The 18,347-nt window shown below is 35.5% G+C and overlaps 1 protein-coding gene across 2 annotated transcripts in view; it reads left to right on the forward strand.

Moving 5' to 3' along the window:
* Nucleotides 1-18,347, forward strand: part of ZBBX (zinc finger B-box domain containing) — a 119,925-nt gene that overhangs the window by 68,309 nt on the left and 33,269 nt on the right. For both annotated transcript variants that reach the window (XM_039241933.1, XM_039241934.1), the window contains exons 10-15: nucleotides 1,026-1,200; nucleotides 5,276-5,396; nucleotides 13,109-13,218; nucleotides 13,896-13,993; nucleotides 15,197-15,276; nucleotides 17,338-17,477. In XM_039241933.1, coding sequence (XP_039097864.1) covers nucleotides 1,026-1,200; nucleotides 5,276-5,396; nucleotides 13,109-13,218; nucleotides 13,896-13,993; nucleotides 15,197-15,276; nucleotides 17,338-17,477 — 724 coding nt within the window. The remainder of the gene's footprint in view (nucleotides 1-1,025; nucleotides 1,201-5,275; nucleotides 5,397-13,108; nucleotides 13,219-13,895; nucleotides 13,994-15,196; nucleotides 15,277-17,337; nucleotides 17,478-18,347) is intronic.

The following is an 18,347-nucleotide window of genomic DNA, read 5'->3' on the forward strand; positions in this document are numbered from 1 at the left end:
CCTCCGTTAAGTTCCTCCTAACCCACCTATACGTGCAAACATATGGTATCTGTCCTTCTCTGCCTGACTTATTTCACTCTCAACTGACTTTTAATAAGCCACCTACTTTGTTCCAGGCACTGCTGTTGGTACTGCGGAAAAAGACAAAGGATTAGATCTCATGACATTCTAATGGGAAGAGACAGACAATAAGTATATATAAAGACAGAGTAAATTTACACAGAGATGTTATTGGGAGAAAAATATAGCAGATAAGGGAATAGCAAATTGGGGACAAAGGGACTATATTTGTAGGGTCATCACCTACTGGGAGAGTAGCTACTTGGACAGCTGAACAGAGACCAGCTGAAATGAGTGCATGGCTAGGTGAAAATATGAAGTGTCATTCCACATGTTGGATATGACTGGGGTGGGGCTTTCAAGTGGATTGTGCTTCATGAGTTCCTAGAGCTGCAAGAATATAAATTTGGTTGGAGCCCAGTGGAATGAAGTGGGAATTGAAAAAAACAAAAAACAAAAAAAAAAAAAACCAAAATAAAACAAAACAAAACAAAACAAAAACAGTGGTTATGAGGTCTGTAGGGTCTTCTAGGTCCTAGTAGGAAGTTTCACAGAGTTTCATAGAGTCATTGGAAGGTTTTGAACATAGGAGTGGCATGATCAGATTGACATGTGAAAACAACTGCTCTCTCTCCTGTGGGGAGATTGCAGGGAGCAGATTGGAGGAGCAGGGGAATTAGATTCATGGCTATTGCTGCCTTCCAGGGAGAACACTGGTAAATGACATGATGATAAATCCTCAGTTGGAAGCTGTAGTTTTAATAATTGTTGAAGAGACCATTTATAATTGCTGATATGGTTTTAAAGAAAGCAGTAAAGCTTTTACATAAGTACAAATTAAAAACATTCCATTTTTAAGTTTAAAAGTAATGTATGATTCAAAATGCCTATAATTAATGCTGCCTGTTTTTTAAGATACGGAAAATTTAGAAAAGCACACTTAGATGGACTTTTAATTGGTTTAGGTAGAAATTCCGATCACAGAAAGAGCAGAAGGTTCAAATCCAAGAGACAGGCTCTTGTGTGAAGGGTCATTTGATGAAGAAGCTTCTGCCCAGTCCTTTCAGGAAGCTTTAAATCAGTGGAGAACCGGACACCATGATGACAACGAGAAACAGAACTTATGTGCGGCAAAAGCAGGTACAGATGTTTTTATAAAATGAATGTTATAAAATAAAGCTGAGTTTGTTTTATCTCTCTCCATTCTCTGTGAATATAACTGCAGTGTTCAAAAACTATTGGAATTAGGATAACAGTTTGATAAAACTCCTTAAAGGAGTATTCACTATACAACCAGAGGTTAGTGGTTTAATATTTCTGGAACCCTGACCTGAGTACTGGGGAGATTTGTGTTTGTTTCCTATGTAAATTCAGACTGCCAGATGAAGGGGGAACTGGATGCTCTCAGCTCCCTGACTCCTGGAAGAAAGTCTTGTCAGGACAACCATTCCCTTATGGAGCTGTAATTATGTATAGAACTAGGATCTGTGAGATAGAGAAGTAAATAATTTTTATATCTGTCTTGAAAAAATATATTTCAAGGATCACTATACATTTACAATTTATCTTTTTTGTTTTTGTTTTTGAAGGGAGATTTTTTGTTTTTATTTTTCCTTGATGATTTTTGCACCTATTTTCTAGATATTGAAAGTTGGGTGGCTGAGGTACATACTGTCTCTGCTTTATATTTCCCGGTATCTCTTGAGGAACATCATACTTTTAAAAGTATTTGGTTTATTAATTTTATTACTCAGAATCTTGTAGAGACTTCCAGTAGCTTTTCACTGAAAATAAAATGTTAGATAATAAATTTCAACCATGTATCTTCATTGACAGCATCAAATTTTATTATTTTTATTTCATTTTTTTTCTAGGCAGGGACTCTCCTGATTATTCATTCTTTATGTCAAGGTATCACATACCATCTTCTAATTAGAATTGGATTTTTTACTAAGTAATGTTCTCTTTGAAACATTTCCCCCCATTCTTGTTCATGCTACATCAATTTTGTTAATATTTCCAAGATTTTATTTATATACTCTCTTTGTAGCATGTACCTTAATATAACTTTCATTGACTATGTTATTTTATGTGCTTCTTATTTGAACTTTCATATTTTGATGTATTTTTTACTTTTCTACTCTGAAAGAGACCTAGTCTTCTATAAAAGTACCTTTCTGATTGTCTGCTTTGAAAGACATAGTGCTTAAAATAATAAAAGGACTGATTTGATAAATCAGATAAAGATTTCGTAGTGGAAATAACTATAAGAATAATATAATGATTATTTAAATGATTGGTTAGAACAAAAAGTTAACCAAGAAGAAAATGAAAATAACCCAATCCAACCGTCTAGAGATAATCAGTGTTAACATGTTACATATTTTTCAATAGACACAGTGGCACAAACATACACAAGCATAAATGGGGTGAAACTTTATATGTTATAAGTAACTTTTTTGCCTAGATTCTGTCATGGGAAGACTTTACATATGAATGCAATTATACATCATCATTTGTAACTGTTGCATAATATTCTATATGCCATGATGTACTTAATCAGAGATTTTGTGATGGATATTTTGTTTCTGATTCTCACTATGGGAAAATATGATGACCATCTCAGCTATTCATTTGCTGTACAATTACCTTAAAATAAATTTATAAATGTAAGTGTTAGTGGTTGCTGAGGAGAAATCATTAAGATGAGGACTTTTGTTGCTGTGATAACTGTGTGTCTATTACGTGTATATGTTTATAAATGTTTTTCTTTTCCTAAGATATTAAGTAGATACAAAGAACATTTACAAAATGTTGTATAGCTTATGGAGAAAAAGCAGTAAGCACCGTTCTTTCTCTTCTTTCCTCCTCTCTAAGAGATTGTCACTAACCTGTATTGAGAATTTCTTCATTTTTAAAAAATTTCCTTACAGTTTGCTACATATGTGTATCTCTAAACAATATATGGTTAAATTTGGATGTAGCAAATGGAAAGTTAGTATATGTATTCTTTTGCAGCTTGTTTATTTCACTCACTATTATTTACTGACATTTACCCACAAAGATGTGCAAAGTTGTATTTGATTCATTTTTACTGTTCAATGGGCTTTTTGGAGATGAAAATATCACTGTTTGTTTAAATGTCGATTGTTTGGGGAGTTGATTCCCATTTTGCCATTACAAACAAGGCTGTTATGAATATAGGTCTCCTGGTATGCATGCTCACACATTTCTAGGATGTCTGGTCCTAGGACTGGAATAGCTGGGTCATGGGATGTATATGTCTTCGACTACACTAGATAAAACTGAATTATTTACCAAAGGCTTTATATCAGTTTATACTCCCCTGCAGTATTTAAGGGCTTTGGTTGCCTCCTGTTATCATCACTTTGTCAGCTTTTAAAATTTTTGCTGGTCTGATAGAGATAAAATTATATATTTACTCTGTGTAACTCATTACAAATGGTGTTATCTATTTATATGCTTCTTGGCCATTTAACTTAGTAACACGCTTTGAATTTCCAAGTTTTCTAGTGATTTCTGTTATTGATTTATAACCTGAATTCATTTTATGTGAACTCCAAAGGCTCATTTCCTTCAGTGTATGGAAGGCATGTACTTACAATGGCCAAGGAGGTTCAGCGTAATCTGAAGTCCATTATCTCTGTGATCTCACTTCCTTTTACTCCCCTCCTGGCTTTTTCTGTTTCAACGACACAGGCTGCCTGGCTGTTCCTCAAACACCTCATCAAACACATCAATCAAAACATATTTTCACCTTAAGAGTTTGGTACTGTCTATTGAGAAAAACTCCCACCATCCCACTAAAATGAATGAAGGGCCATCTCACAGATTCTCACAAAAGGTAGCTTAGAAAACCATGAAACAAGGGAGCAAACCAAAACCTAAGTTATGTATGTGGCACCTTTCAGGGAGCTGAGTTTCATAGATTTATGTGTCCTAGGTTTGCTTTCTGTAGGCAATTCAAAACAAGGGATATCCTGTTGAATGCATTAAACAAACAGATAGTATTATCCTTCCATAAATATCATTAATCTATTTGCCTGAAGGCCCACTTATTAACATATTCACAAGCATAGTAACCCTGGTCATCCACCATCTTTATTTCCTGGGAATGTACCATTAATAATGGGCCAGCTGCTTTACCTTCTTCATACTCATCACCTGACAGATCTGGGGCCATCTCTCAAGCACAGTGGCTCTTCTCTATGACTATACAGAAAAAAAGCGAGTCCTTATTTTTAGTTTCAGCTTTCCTACCAAGGAATATTTTGTTTTGGCATGGGAAGGGGGACCTGTAGTACAGGGATTTCCTTTCGTTCCTGTCTGTAACTCCTTTTCTTTCAGTTTAGTGCATTCTGACGGTTTCTCGGAATTTCCTCTAATTGCTTTCTTCAACACAGCTCTATTTCATGGGAAGAATGGGGTAGTGTGACTTATATACTTTTGGTTTATTTCTCTTGCCGGTATTAGGCTATGTCTAGAAACTATTGATTAAAGGCTATGGTATGAGGTTGGGACTGTTCTCTAATTTCAGTCTTTGAAAAATTTCCCATCCTTACTACTTCCCTTTCTTCTCCTCCAACACGATGGTTGGTTTGGAGAGAAGGGTAGTATCTAAGAGGGTGGCGAGACTGGTAATATGGGATTTATACTGCTTTCTTTCCCAGAAATCTGCATCACTTTTAAATATCTTTGAATAGTGGTTTTAATTTAGAAGTACTTCAGAAACATCTTAAGCATCTGGAAGTGAATTGCCACATAGATATAAATTCATGAGGACAGTTGTCTCCTCCAGGTGCCATTCTGAGTTATTTATTTTCTGTTTCCCATAATGTGTAAATATTATTGTCAGTGGCTATGATACATACCTTTATGTGTGTGTGCGTTTATAGAATATATAATGAATCTGTCTATATTTATCTTTATCATTTAAAAGAATTAGTTGCTTTTAAAATGTTATGAATCATAAGATTCTTTCATTTCAAGGGACTATTGAAGAAAACTGTCTATACAGTCATTTAATAAATCACTAACATTTAACACTTATGCATTCATTAAGCCTAGAACTATTGATTACATAAATAAATATCAAAGCATATTTGTTCAAAATTGGTATGTGTTATAGCTTGAGATATATGGTAATTTATAGACTAGTTTACATTAATTTTTCATATGATACTTATTTTTATAGACTCATTGGGAGAATGTGAAGTACAAACTAATATGAAAATTTGGAGAGAACCACTCAATATTGAATTTAAAGAAGACAGTCTATCCTATATGGAAAAATTATGGCTTAAAAAACACAGGAGGTATTTTCTGAAATTTTGCATTATTAATAAGAAATATAAAGACTGTTTATGTTCCCAGTTTGTGTGACGTGCCTTTTTTGTAGCAGTTTTATATGTGTGCTTCACATTTGCATAAATAATTTTAAAGCAATATTAAATCCCTGTGAAGCTTCTACTATTCTAATAAGAATTTAAATTTTACTCATATATGTGATGCATCATTAACTTAGAGTTTGCTATAAGAAATGCAAATGTGTATGTGAGGAAAAGGTACAAGTATGGTATAGAATTTAAGAACAATAACAAAAACAATGCAATAAATGAAAGATTAATTTGAAAAGGTATTGCTCTCACTTTTTACATTAGCATAGACTTTTGAGGCTCTACTTTTCAGAATCTACTTTTAATTAGATCTTTAATATTATAGGTTTTTTTTTTTTTTTTTTTTTTTTTTTTTTTTTTTTTTTTTTTTTTTTTTTTTTTTTTTTTTTTTTTNCTTCAGCTGTTTTCCAATCCCCGAAGATTTTTTAGTTGCATATGCAGTTCATTATATGGTCTTGATGCAGGATTTGCATACATTGCTTGCCTCTTCATTGAAGAATATGATTGACAGATCTGTTTTGCTTATTTTTAAGGTCAAATTAAGTTCTTTTTAAAAAATGTTTTATTTATTTCTGAGAGAGAGAGAGACAATGTGAGCAGGGGAGGATCAGAGAGAGAGGGAGGAACAGAATCTGAAACAGGCTCCAGGATCTGAGCTAGCTGTCAGCACAGAGCCTGACGCGGGGCTCGAACCCACAAACTGTGAGATCATGACCTGAGCCGAAGTCGGACGCCTAACCAACTGAGCTACCCAGGTGCCCCTAATATTATAGGTTTATTAACAGTATTCAATTATTTTATTCAAAAACTATATCATTAGCTGTGATATTTCATAAATTGTTTAAAAGTAAAACTATTAAATATTAGACTAGAATTATGACTGATTACATGTTAGAGTCATTCATAGTTTTATAGTCATATAAGATCTGTTTTAAAGGCTCAATTTGCCCTATAGTAGTACTGCTCACACTTCATTGTGCCTAAGAATCACCTGCCAACTGGCAAAATACAGATTCTTCTTCAGTAGGTCTGGGTGGGACTGAGACTCTCCATTTCTGAATTTCTAACAGCTCCAAGCTGATGTGCGTGTGGGGGTAATTCTGCATTTTGAGGAGCAAAGTGTTGGAGGACCAGTCTAGAAGGGACCTGAGGAGGGGTCATGAAGCCCTTGCTTCACCTTCAGTCAAACAAAACTATCTCCTGGGGATGGCCCATTCCATTTTTAGAACATTCTGTCTGTTGTAATATCTTCTAGCGAGCTGTAATTTGTTTCTGACTAGTTTCTAAACATGGTCTCAATTCTACCAATTAAGTCAATACCGAGCAAATTGAATTCTTTCTCTCCATGGCATTCCTTCAGGTTTTTGAAATCGGCCCTCATGTCTTCCTTGAAGCTACTGTTTGACAGGTTAACATCTGCCCCCATGTGCCTTTAAACTGTCTTTCATGTGGCAGGTTATTTTTTTAAAATTTATTTTGAAATAAGGCATACAGAAGGGTTGTAAAACAGTATGAAGATTTCCCACATGTCATTCATTCAGCTTTCCATTATGGCAACCTCTTACATAACCATAATGCATTTATCAAAACCAAGAAATTAACATTGGTGCTCTATTATTAACTAATTTGCTGACTTCATTTGGATTTCACCAGTTGTTTGTTTGTTTGTTTTTGTTTTTGCTTTTTACTGTTGTCCTTATTCTACTTCAGGGATCCAATCCAGGATCTCACATTGCCTTTTTTGTCATAGCTCCATATCCATTACAGTTCCTTAGTCTTTTGTCTTTTAAGACTCTGACATTTTTAAAGAGTACTTGCCAGGTTTTTTATAGAATATACTCAACTTGGGTCTATCTGGTGCCTTTTCATAATTAGATTGAGGTTATGCATTTTAATGAAGGATAACAGAGAGAGGATGTGCCCTTCTCAGTGTGGTTTCACAGGATCATGCTGTCAGTGCATCTTACTAACAGGATGTTAACCTTGCACCCATGATTAACGTGGTGCTCAGTGAGTTGCTCCACTGTACACTCACTCTTTTCCCTTTGCTATTAAGGTCTTGGGCTTTTATAAAGAATACCATAGATCAGATAGCTTATGAACACAAACATTCATTTTTCAGTTTTTAAGGCTGGAAATTCCCAGATAAAGTTACCAGCAGATTCGGTATCTGGAGAGAGACGGCTCCCCGGTTCATAGGTGGCCATCTTCTCACTGTGTCCTCATGTGGCAGAAGGGACAAGGTGTCTCTCTCAGGCCTCTTTTACAAGGGCAGTAATCTCATTCATGAGAGCTCTAGCCTCATGACCTGATCACCTTCCAAAGGCCCACTTCCTAATACCATCACTTTGGAGTTAGGATTGCAACACATGAAACACTCAGAACAGAGCTTTTTGCCTTGGCCCCAACAAGGTTCATGAACTCATGTGCAATATATGTTCATTCCATCCAGAGAAACCCAATATTTTCACTTATTCTAGCATCAACTCCAGTCTAAAGTTCATAGTCTCATCTAAATATCATCTAAATCAGATATGGGTAAGGGTCAATGTGTGAGTCATTCTGAGGCAAATTGTTCTCTAACTGTAAACTTATGAAATCAAACATGTTATGTGCTTCTAAAATATAATAGTGGGACAGGCATGGGATAGATATTTCCATTCCAAAAGAGAGAAATAGGAAAGAAGAAAGGAGTAGCAGGTTCTAAGCAAGTCTGAAACACAATAGAGCAAATTCTGTTAACCTTAAGTCTTGAAAATTAGCCTCTCCATCAATGCTCTGCACTCCGAGGCCTGCTGAGATGGAGGCCCCACCTTCCAGACACATGAGAGCAGGGGTCCTGCCTCTCAGACACACTGAGGCAGTGCCCCCACAACTTTGTTAGGCAGGGCTGGGCCCCCAAGGCTCTGGGTGACTGCCCCCTGGCTTTGGGTGGTCCCATTCCTATAATGGTTCAGTCTGGGGTCACATGCTTGTGACTCCCTTGAGCAGGAATCATGCAGCTTGGCTAACTTGGGGCTACAGGGGCACCTTTGCCCCCACAGTTTCACTGGGCATTGTGCTAATGAGTTTTCTCTGCTGTGTGGCCTGGACTTTCTTTGCCTGTGATGGGAGGGATAGCTCCAATGATTTTCGAATTGGAGCCTTTAGAATGGCCTTTAGAGTTCATTTTGCCATGGTCTCCGATAGTGGAAAATGTGGCTTCCATTTAGATGGCTGACTAATCCCCCTGTCAGATGACCATTTGGGCATATACTTCCTGTTTGCCCCTTAATAGACCCTCTCATTCTTTCAATGTGTACATTCTGAGAATATTGCAAATGTTTAAGTTTTGTTTCTCTTTTGATTAATAATTCTGTCTTTAAGTCAGTTCACTCTTGCATTTTACTATTGAGCAGTCAAGAGAAACCAAGCCTCTCCTTCAATACTTTGCTTAGAAATTGCCTCTGCCACATAACTAATTTAATCCCTCTTAAATTCTATCTTACATAAAACACTAGGACACAAACACAATGCAGCCAAGTTCTTTGCCACTTTATTAAGGAAAATAGCCTTTCTTCCAGTGTCCAATAACATGCTCCCTATTTCCATTTGAAACCTCAGCTGAATGGTGTTTACTGTCAGACCTATTTCTACTGACACTCTGTTCAAGATTACTTAGATACTCTATAGGAAGACTGAGGCTCTTCCTCAGTTCTCCTCTTTTTGAGTCCTGACTGGAATTGCCTTTAAAGGTTCTTTCACGGCTATATAGGTTTTTTTTAGTGCCAACTTTAACCCCCATTCAGCCTCTACCTGTCATGAGTCAGTCAGTTCCAAAGCTGCACCCCCACTTCCATACTAGCTTCTTTCTTGGTCCATTTGGGATGTTATAATGGAGTAACATAAACTGGGTGCCTTGCAAACATCATTTATTTCTTAGAGTTCTGGAGGTTGGAAATCCAAGGTCAAGACACTGGCTGACTCCGTGCCTAGTGATGGACTGGTTTACAAGAGACCATCTTTTTGCTATGTCTTCACATGACTCTTTCAGAACCTTCTATAAGGGCATCAGTCCCACATGGGGGCTGTGGCTTCATTACCTAATCACCTCCCACAGACCCCACCTCTTAATGCCATCCCATTACGTATTAAGATTTCAACATATTAATTTTGGGAGGGGCACAAACATTCATATCAGAATGATTAATGTTTTAGGGGTGATGCCTTGAAATGATACAAAATCCTCTTTTTCCTTAAACTTTCTTCTACTAATTTTAGTATTTATCCATGGAATTTGCCAGCAGCAAAATAACTAGTGATTGTCTATTTCTTTCATTTCTTCTATATTTATTAATTAGAATTTTTCAGGGAAGAATATCCCTTCTCCCCATTTCATTTATTTATTCAGTTGTTTATTTCTGTGGACTCATGGATATGCATTTTATTTTTTAGTTAATTTTCAACAATGTTGTTATGTTTTTTGTAGCTCACATAGTTCCTGCCTTGACCCCTGAGAGCTGTTTCAGGTTGACTCCTCTCTTCTTTCAAAGTGTCCTCATCCTTTTTTGTTTGTTTGTTTGTTGATTTGTCTACTATTAATATCCTTCATTTTTCTGGCACCCAAGGTGCATTTCTGTGCCCTAACCCAGAAATAATTTCTCCAAGTAATCATGATTCCTTTTTTTAATGGCATTAAGAAACCAAGATCTGGAGTATAGATGTGCTCATGGCTACACAGGTACCACAGAGCCTAGATATCCTCATACAACATCTAGGAAATATATGTATGTATACTTACTACTATATCCACATAGCCAAATTGATTTCTGTATCTATCTACCTGAGTGTCTCTTGAGGTAAACATGTACACTCCTGCCTCTGATTCCAAACCAGCAACCAGCATCACATCCTTTCTTTGCTTATTTGTGGTTTCTTTCCCCTACAGTGAGAATCCTGGCTCTCGTTATCTACGTATATTTATTCATTTATCAGCCCGTGTGTGTGTGTGTGTGTGTGTGTGTGTGTGTGTTTGTACAGTAGTTCCAGAATTTCAAAGTAATACTACTATGAGAAACAAATTTACCAACTAGAGTACATTATTTGTATATAGTGCTTTTTATCTTTAGCCCACAGTATCTAGTCAAAAACTTTTTCTCCAAAGTTGCTGAGGCCATGGTGCTTATTTCTTTCCTACCTCCATTAGAGTAGCTCTGCCATATCCTGGGTTATATCCACATCCTGAGTACTTTTTAAATTTGAATAGCATAAACTTGTGTACAGTTCTATGGATTTTTACAAATGCCTGAAGTCAAATATTAGTCATAACACCAAACAGCACAGTTTCATCGCCCCCAAATTCTCTTCTGCTTCCCCTTTATAGTCAACACTTCTTCCCTAACACATGGCAACCATTGATCCGCTTCCATCCTTATCCATTTGCCCTTTATTTCTGAATGTCATGTAAGTGAGAGCATACAATAATGTAGCCTTTTGTGTCCTCTATTTAGCAAAATGCATTTAAGAGCCATCCATGCTCTTCAGTGAATCAAAATCCATTTCTCTTTGTTGTGGGCTGAAATTTCATCATCCTGATGTACAGTTTATCCATTAATCTGTTGAAGAACATCCTGCTGATTTCTAGTTTTTGGCAATTATGACTAAATCTGGTAGAAACATTTGCAAATGGGTTTTTGTTTGAATATCAGTTTTTAATTCCCTGGGTAAATACTTGGGGCTAGGCTGGCTAGATTGGTATGTGTATGTTTATCTTTATAAATATACTAGCAGACTGTCTGCAAAGTGACTGTACAGCTTCCACCCCTTCCTGCAGTGTATGAGTTCTAGTTGCTCTCCATCTTTGCCAGAGCCTGGTATCTTCAGCATTGTTGGTTTGTTTGTTTGTTTGTTTGTTTGTTTGGTGCTGGTCATTTTCAGAGGTGTACAGTTGTATCCCATTGTGGTTTATGTGTCAAGGCCTATAGTTCATTCATATACTATTCTAGTCTAGTTATTTGTATGTAACTGCTGTCCAAGCTGACTATAGCTCTTGTGAAGTGTAATGCCCATCCCAGAAGCTCAGTAGTGTGTACATGTCAGTTAGTCTTTGTTCAATAAATACTTGTTTACATTTTCAGAAAAATATGGTAAGGGAATCTTACTCTAAAATATGTTTCATCCTTTTATTTATGTGGCATGATCTTTTGAGCAAGCACAGGTTCCAGGGTCCTGATATCCAAACTACAGACCCAGTTCATTGAGTAACTAGTTGTTTGTTCATGGGAAGATCATTTAAACTCTCTTTGTCCTCTGTTTTCTCATCTGCAAAAATCAAGTTTAGAATAAACAGTTAATAGTTCCAATACTCTGTTGTCTAGATTCTATAAGTCTTTGGTTCACAGCTTTGCTCATAAACTTAGATAAATTTCTACTTCACAAAGTAGTATATGAATCAGTATATTTATGTGCATCTGTGATTGAACTTTTTGTATAGTATATGTGTGTCAAACTGGAAACAGGTTTCTGGTGGCCAGGTGCCAGTTTGTTTTGACCCTTACTCTTTATATTTTCCATTACTTGATTAAATTACAGATGTAAGATGGTATGCTCATGAAATTTATCAAGACACAAAGCTGAATAATATATATAAATATTTTGGAGTGTTCTGATATATACATTACATATATTTCAAAAATTCACATAGCCATAGATTGCCAGATTATCAAATTTTACTGCCTTTGCAAATTGTGAAAGAGGCCATATAGAGAGTAATGGTTAAGAATATTGACTTGGGGAAGCAGACTCCTTGTGTTCAAACCTCTTCTGTATTTACTACCTAAATGACTGTACATGTTGGTTTACTTCTTTGTGCCTCACTTGTGGCTATTTAATATGGCTATTAATATTTAATACCCCAGATTAGTTAGAACAGAGCCTGGTACATTTTAAGCTTTGTATCAATGTTATCTGCTAATATCATTAAGCAGGCCCTGAGTTTTACATGGGGACTCCATGAACTGGCATGGTCTGGAAGGGCTACAGCTATTTGTATTCTTGATTAAAAGGTGCCACCGTACCAGTTATTTGGGAATGTCCTTTGGAACCAGTGCATAATATTGACCTCTGAGAATGCCTGTGTTTTGTTGCCTTCCATCTCAAACCTCATTAACTGGGTGATAGATGCCGCAGCCAGAACACACCACATTTATATTGTGGGTGCATATTTTATCACCCTACTGGCTTGGTGAAAGTCTAGACAAATGTCTTTAGGCTCCCTTAGAACCTATCAACATAACACCTAGGCTGTGATGTAGAGTGCACATTCATAAATTAGCTTTTTAAATAGTGTGGTATGTCATGGACTCCATGTGGCTTCTTTAAGAACTGATTTTTGTCTTAACTTTGATTTTCATCCTAAATGAAAAACAGTAGGACATGCGATTGAAAACTCTTGTGTGACGTTACTTTGATTTACAAAATTATTTTAGTAGATTAAGATTCTGTGACACAATCACACTTTTCTTCCATGAAGTAGACTATAGCTTTGGTTTCATCGTTAATTTTGTATACTCGTTTGTGAAATAAATCAAGATCTTGTCTGGGAAAGTTTCAGGTAATGTATTTTAGTCTTTTAATTGCTTCTCGTTATATAGAACTCCACAGGATCAACTTCGAAACATGCTGCCGGATACATTCATACGTCAGTGTAAAACTGCTAGTGAGGCACAGTGTTCTGAGAATGAAAGTGATGAAGACAGTGATGGTTAGTTCAGTCTTGATTAGATATTTTCTGATTTATTATTTCACGTTTTAAACACTAAGCATTAGTCAGCATCTGCTTTTGTGTTTTGTTTTGTTATGTTTTCTTTTACTATATTATCCTCAACTGGACTATGCATTCTTTATCTGTAGATTGAAATCAAGCACACTCTCCTTCCCATATGATAGATTTACTTTGCCTTAAATTAAATAGTTGTATTTTTTAAGTTTATTAATTTATTTTGAAAGAGTGTGTGAACAGGGGAGCAGCAGAGAAAGAGGGAGAGAGAGATAGATAGAGAGAAACAGAGAGAGAGAGAGTGAGAGAGAGAGAGAGAGGGAGAGAGAGAGAGAATCCCTAGCAGGCTCCATGCCTAGTGGAGCACAGAGCCCAGTGCAGGGCTTGATCCCTGACTGTGAGATCATGACCTGAGCTGAAATCAAGAGTCAAATGTTTAACTGATTGAGCCTCCCAGGCACCCCTAAATAGTTTTTACTTAAAAATTGAATGTTAAGAAAATTGTGTGTTTTCTTTGAGCTGGATAAATTAACAGCATTATATGTATTAGTGTGGGTGCACAAGAGAACATTTTTCTTTTATTGTTGACTAAGTTATTTGAAGATAGGGAATTATCAGGTGTATATTCTTTAATGGTATTATTTCCTAATCTTCTTTCCTAGTTGAGGAGACCAAACAACACCCAGCACTTTTTCTGCCAGTAGAAGAATTAAACAGAGAGAGACCCGAACCGTCTCTAAAAATAGTTGAACTGGATGATGTGAGTGCATAATGACTACCCTATTACTTAGCCAACAAGAAATTCATAACATATAGTTACATATGTTATGTACATATGTAACATATTATGTATTATTTTTAATAAGATTATTGAATATAATATTACATATTATTTTCATTAAGATTTTTTTTAATTAAGCATTGTTGGGAAGAAAATTTACAAGAGTTTGAATTTAAACGGAATAAAATAGTATTATTTTTAATGTAGGCAGTAAATTTGTGAGCTGAATTGATATTGTGCTATTTTTTTAAACATGTAGTATGGGAGATGAGAAGACATTTTATTCTTTTAACTTATAGAAATATAATTTAGTGTTTGTTTTATTTAGTCCTTTATACTATCAGAATTTTAAACAATAATCAGTTTCCTTATATGGCATCTAATTAATATAATTTGTATCCATGTAGTTTCTTGAATGTCACCTAATATTATTTTCTATTTAAAGAAAAAAATAGTACTAGGATTTAAGGGAGTTAGTGTAATAACTTGAACACAAACCTCTAGAAGACATAAAATAGTATCAACTGGAATTCAAGCCTGTCAGAGCTGGAGCTTTAGGATGAAGGTTTAGATTGGGACAAATTCAGCACAATTCTAGTTTTCTAGTCATCTAGTAGCTGAATATATATTACTTGCTCTGGATATTTCTCTTCCTGTAATTGTCACAGAGAAAGACTAGAATGGAGAAAGTACCTCTTTAAATATTACTTTCTTCTTTAGGTTAATAGCTTCTGCTCTGTGTGTTCTGTGTGCTCCTGGCCACATTTTTATTTCCCCTCTGGATAAATTTAAGATACTGAACAAGTAAGCACACATGCTTACATATGTGTGTGTGTGCTTGGCATTAATTAGCTGATGCACAGAGAAACCTTGTAACATGCTGGCCAGAGAACTAAAAAGATCTCGGTCACTAGCCGACTTGGCACTCAGTGGTTACATAATAAAACAGCTGTTATTGTTGTTTCTTGGACTAATAGTAGTGATATAATGACTGACACAGCAAATGCCCTCAACAAATATTTATTTAATTAGTCCTGGAGTAGTTGTATGGTGTGTAGTCAGAAAGCACATGATGTTATTTGTAGGGAGAAAATTCTCTAAATATTATGTACAACTTAGATGGTTTAATGTGTAATACATTTATTGAGCATAACTAATATTATACTACATGCATTTAATAAGACTTATGAAGAAGAATGTGAAGAACCAGGAGACGTAGTGCCCTACAAAGTTGAGTTAGCAAGTATAGACTGTCAAAAAAGGTAAGATCTTTCTATATCATTTTTGATGTTTATTTAAAAACCTACCAAAAAATCAACTCTCTCTCTAAATGAGAAATTAATGATGTAAAAAACATGTGACTTCAGTGTTAGAATATATTTTACTAAGGCCATGTTTAAATTTGTGCACAATATTGCTAATATTTGCCAATATTGGAAAAGTGACTATAATGGTATTTTTATAATCTTAGCTAATATCTGGAGTATTTAATAGATACTTCTAAATTTAGCATTATTATTTGAAATGGCTTACCAAGGATGATATGTTTCATATGATCTTTCTTTTTTTTTCTTATTTCAGTTTGCTATGAACCCTAAATAACAACAGATATATTAATGACTAGTTTGAGAGACAAACATGTCCCAGACTATAGATTACTGCATAGGTAGAGTTTACTATGTAATGAATTAAATAAATGAGGTGTAATGGTTCACTTTGTAACTATTTTTAGAATTTTGTCATTTCCAAGTGAAAAATAACATCTAGTTAGCTGTAACTGGTAGTAATGTTAAAAAGTACTCTAAGTCTCCTTTGTTGTTGAAACTTTGGGATTTCACGTATTTTGACTACAAAGTATTAAATTGGGTAATTTAATTGGGTAAACAGTAGAGTGAGGTTCCTACTAAGTAGCCCCAACACCAATTTTTTGTTTATATATTCAGATCAGCTTAGACCCTTGCAGCATTTTGGAGTAGCAGTGGGCCTACGTGATGCCCCTGGACCTGAAAAGCCCCATGTTTGAACACATAGACTCACATATCTAGTAGCAAATGTGCTTTTGGCAGGAGACAAACTTCTGGTCAGTAGATAAGAGATTGGTAGGGACTACTGTATCCCTAAGGAAATGAATGACATTTCTGCTCTCTAATTTGGTTCCTTTATGTATCTGATCACAAGTCTTGCTTTGACCTCCATGTTATAGAAGCCAGAGAAAGTTACTGATCATGATTTGGCATGAGTTTTGTGTTTTGGGTTTGGAAGTGTCCATAGAGTTTCTTCTTTTCTAAGAAGAATCATAAAGGATCATAAGTGACACACGAGGATAATCCAGGAGCTTTTATGGTGGTACTATGTATGCTTACATAAATATTGGGTCCTATTAAATATATTATCAGATTTATAGAAAATGTTTCAATTACACATATGTTAGTATATACTAATCATCATTAAAAACTGAAAATAAATATCACATATAGCTTTTTGGCTCTGACAGTTCATTGATGAGCAAATAAAAAGTTTAAGTAATTTGGGGCGCCTGGGTGGCTTAGTTGGTTGAGCTTCCGACTTTCACTTAGGTCATGATCTCACGGTTCGTGGGTTCGAGCCCCGCGTCGGGCTCTGTGCTGACTGCCAGCTCAGAGCCTGGAGCCTGTTTCAGTCTGTGACTCCCTCTCTCTGACCCTCCCCTGCTCACGCTGTCTCTCTCTCTCTCCTAGGAATAAAAAAAAAAAAAAAAAAAAGTTTAAGTAATTAAACCTTAATTTTATCAGATTTCAATGAGCTTGAAAGGTAACTCTCCATTTTTAGAAGAAAGAATATAAGGAACTAAATTTATTTCAGATTTTTTTTAAAGAGAGAGAGAGAGAGAGCAAGTGAGTGCAGGCAGGGGGCGAGGGGAAGGGTGGGGAGAGAGAGAATCTTAAGCTCCACACTTAGCACAGAGCCTGTAGTAGGGGGCTCAATTCTCTGGACCTGGGATCATGACCTGAGCCAAAATCAAACAAAATCAAGCAGTAGACACTCAACTGACTGAGCCACCCAGATGCCCTAGAATATATATATATTTTTTACAGAAGCTTTTAGTTGACATTGTTCAGTTAAATCTGATTTGGTCCAGTTACCTGTATCTTTAAACCCCAATACTATTTAGTTACATGTGGTTTAGAATGTGTCCAGAGTAAGATAAAAAAAATTAAATTAATGTAAACAACCCCATTCCCTAAAGGTTTTATTGTATTTGTTTTAATAAGCTGGGAGTTTTTACTTTTTTTTAAAATCCTTTCTTTCAACTCTTTTCTTTTGCCTGTCCTTGACTGTAAAAGTTTCACATTTCATGATTATCAGAATACTTTTCTGTATGAAAATAACATTCATCAACATCATGGTTTCACCAAGGGAAAAGCAGACCTATTACATCTTCATCTAAACAACAGTTCTTCTTACTGTAAAGATAACTCAAAAGGTAACCTTTTTTCTTATGGATTAAAATTATTAACAATTAATGTTAGTAATTTAATAAAGCCAGTAGATATTGCAGTGTGTACAATCTTTACCTATTATGCTATTCATTTAAAACCCACAAAATTTGGTATTTAGAAAACCTTCATTGAAAAAATATAATATTCTAGCAAATACCCTTTACAGTCAATGGACAACAGTGTTTGTATCCAGGAGAAAAAGCAGCCTGTGTTGGTTGCTACCTCTAAGAGTTATTATGGACTGAGCTAGCAACATTTAAAAGATTACATGGATACGCTTTTAGTGACAAAAATCTAATTGGCATCCTGTTGCCCTCCTTTGCATTAAATCTTCTCCCCAAATACTCAGATTTGATGTAAAGTTTTACATAAGTGATAAAACCAAACCAAAACAAATCATCCTGTTTATATGTCTACATTATTACTGGTAGATTAGAATTTATAGATTAGAATGCTGTGTGCAAATGCCTGGTTTCAATTTCCAGATGGTGAGAGCACCATTTAAAGATAGTCACAGTAAATTATTTGGCTTGGGAGTCAGATTTCATTTCTATTTCTGCCTTAAATCATTGCGTGACCTTGAACACGTCACTTGCTTTCTTAGAGCTCATTTTCCTAAGATTAAACATAGGAATTAGATTACTTCTATTCTGCTTTTCAAATATTATTTTTAATCTATTTAGGATTTTCAGAAAAACTAAAATATATCTTATATGAAGGACTTGAGAGACACTTGAGAGCATTATTTAAAGTAACTAGTTATAAAATTGATGATTACCTTCTGATTGGGTAGTAGATGGTAGAGAACTGCGATTTGTGGTAATCCTGTTGGACTTGACATCTTCAACCAATAA

The sequence above is a fragment of the Hyaena hyaena genome, unplaced genomic scaffold, assembly GCF_003009895.1.
Source record: "Hyaena hyaena isolate Hyena2069 unplaced genomic scaffold, ASM300989v1 scaffold_200, whole genome shotgun sequence".
Classification (NCBI taxonomy): Eukaryota; Metazoa; Chordata; class Mammalia; order Carnivora; family Hyaenidae; genus Hyaena; species Hyaena hyaena.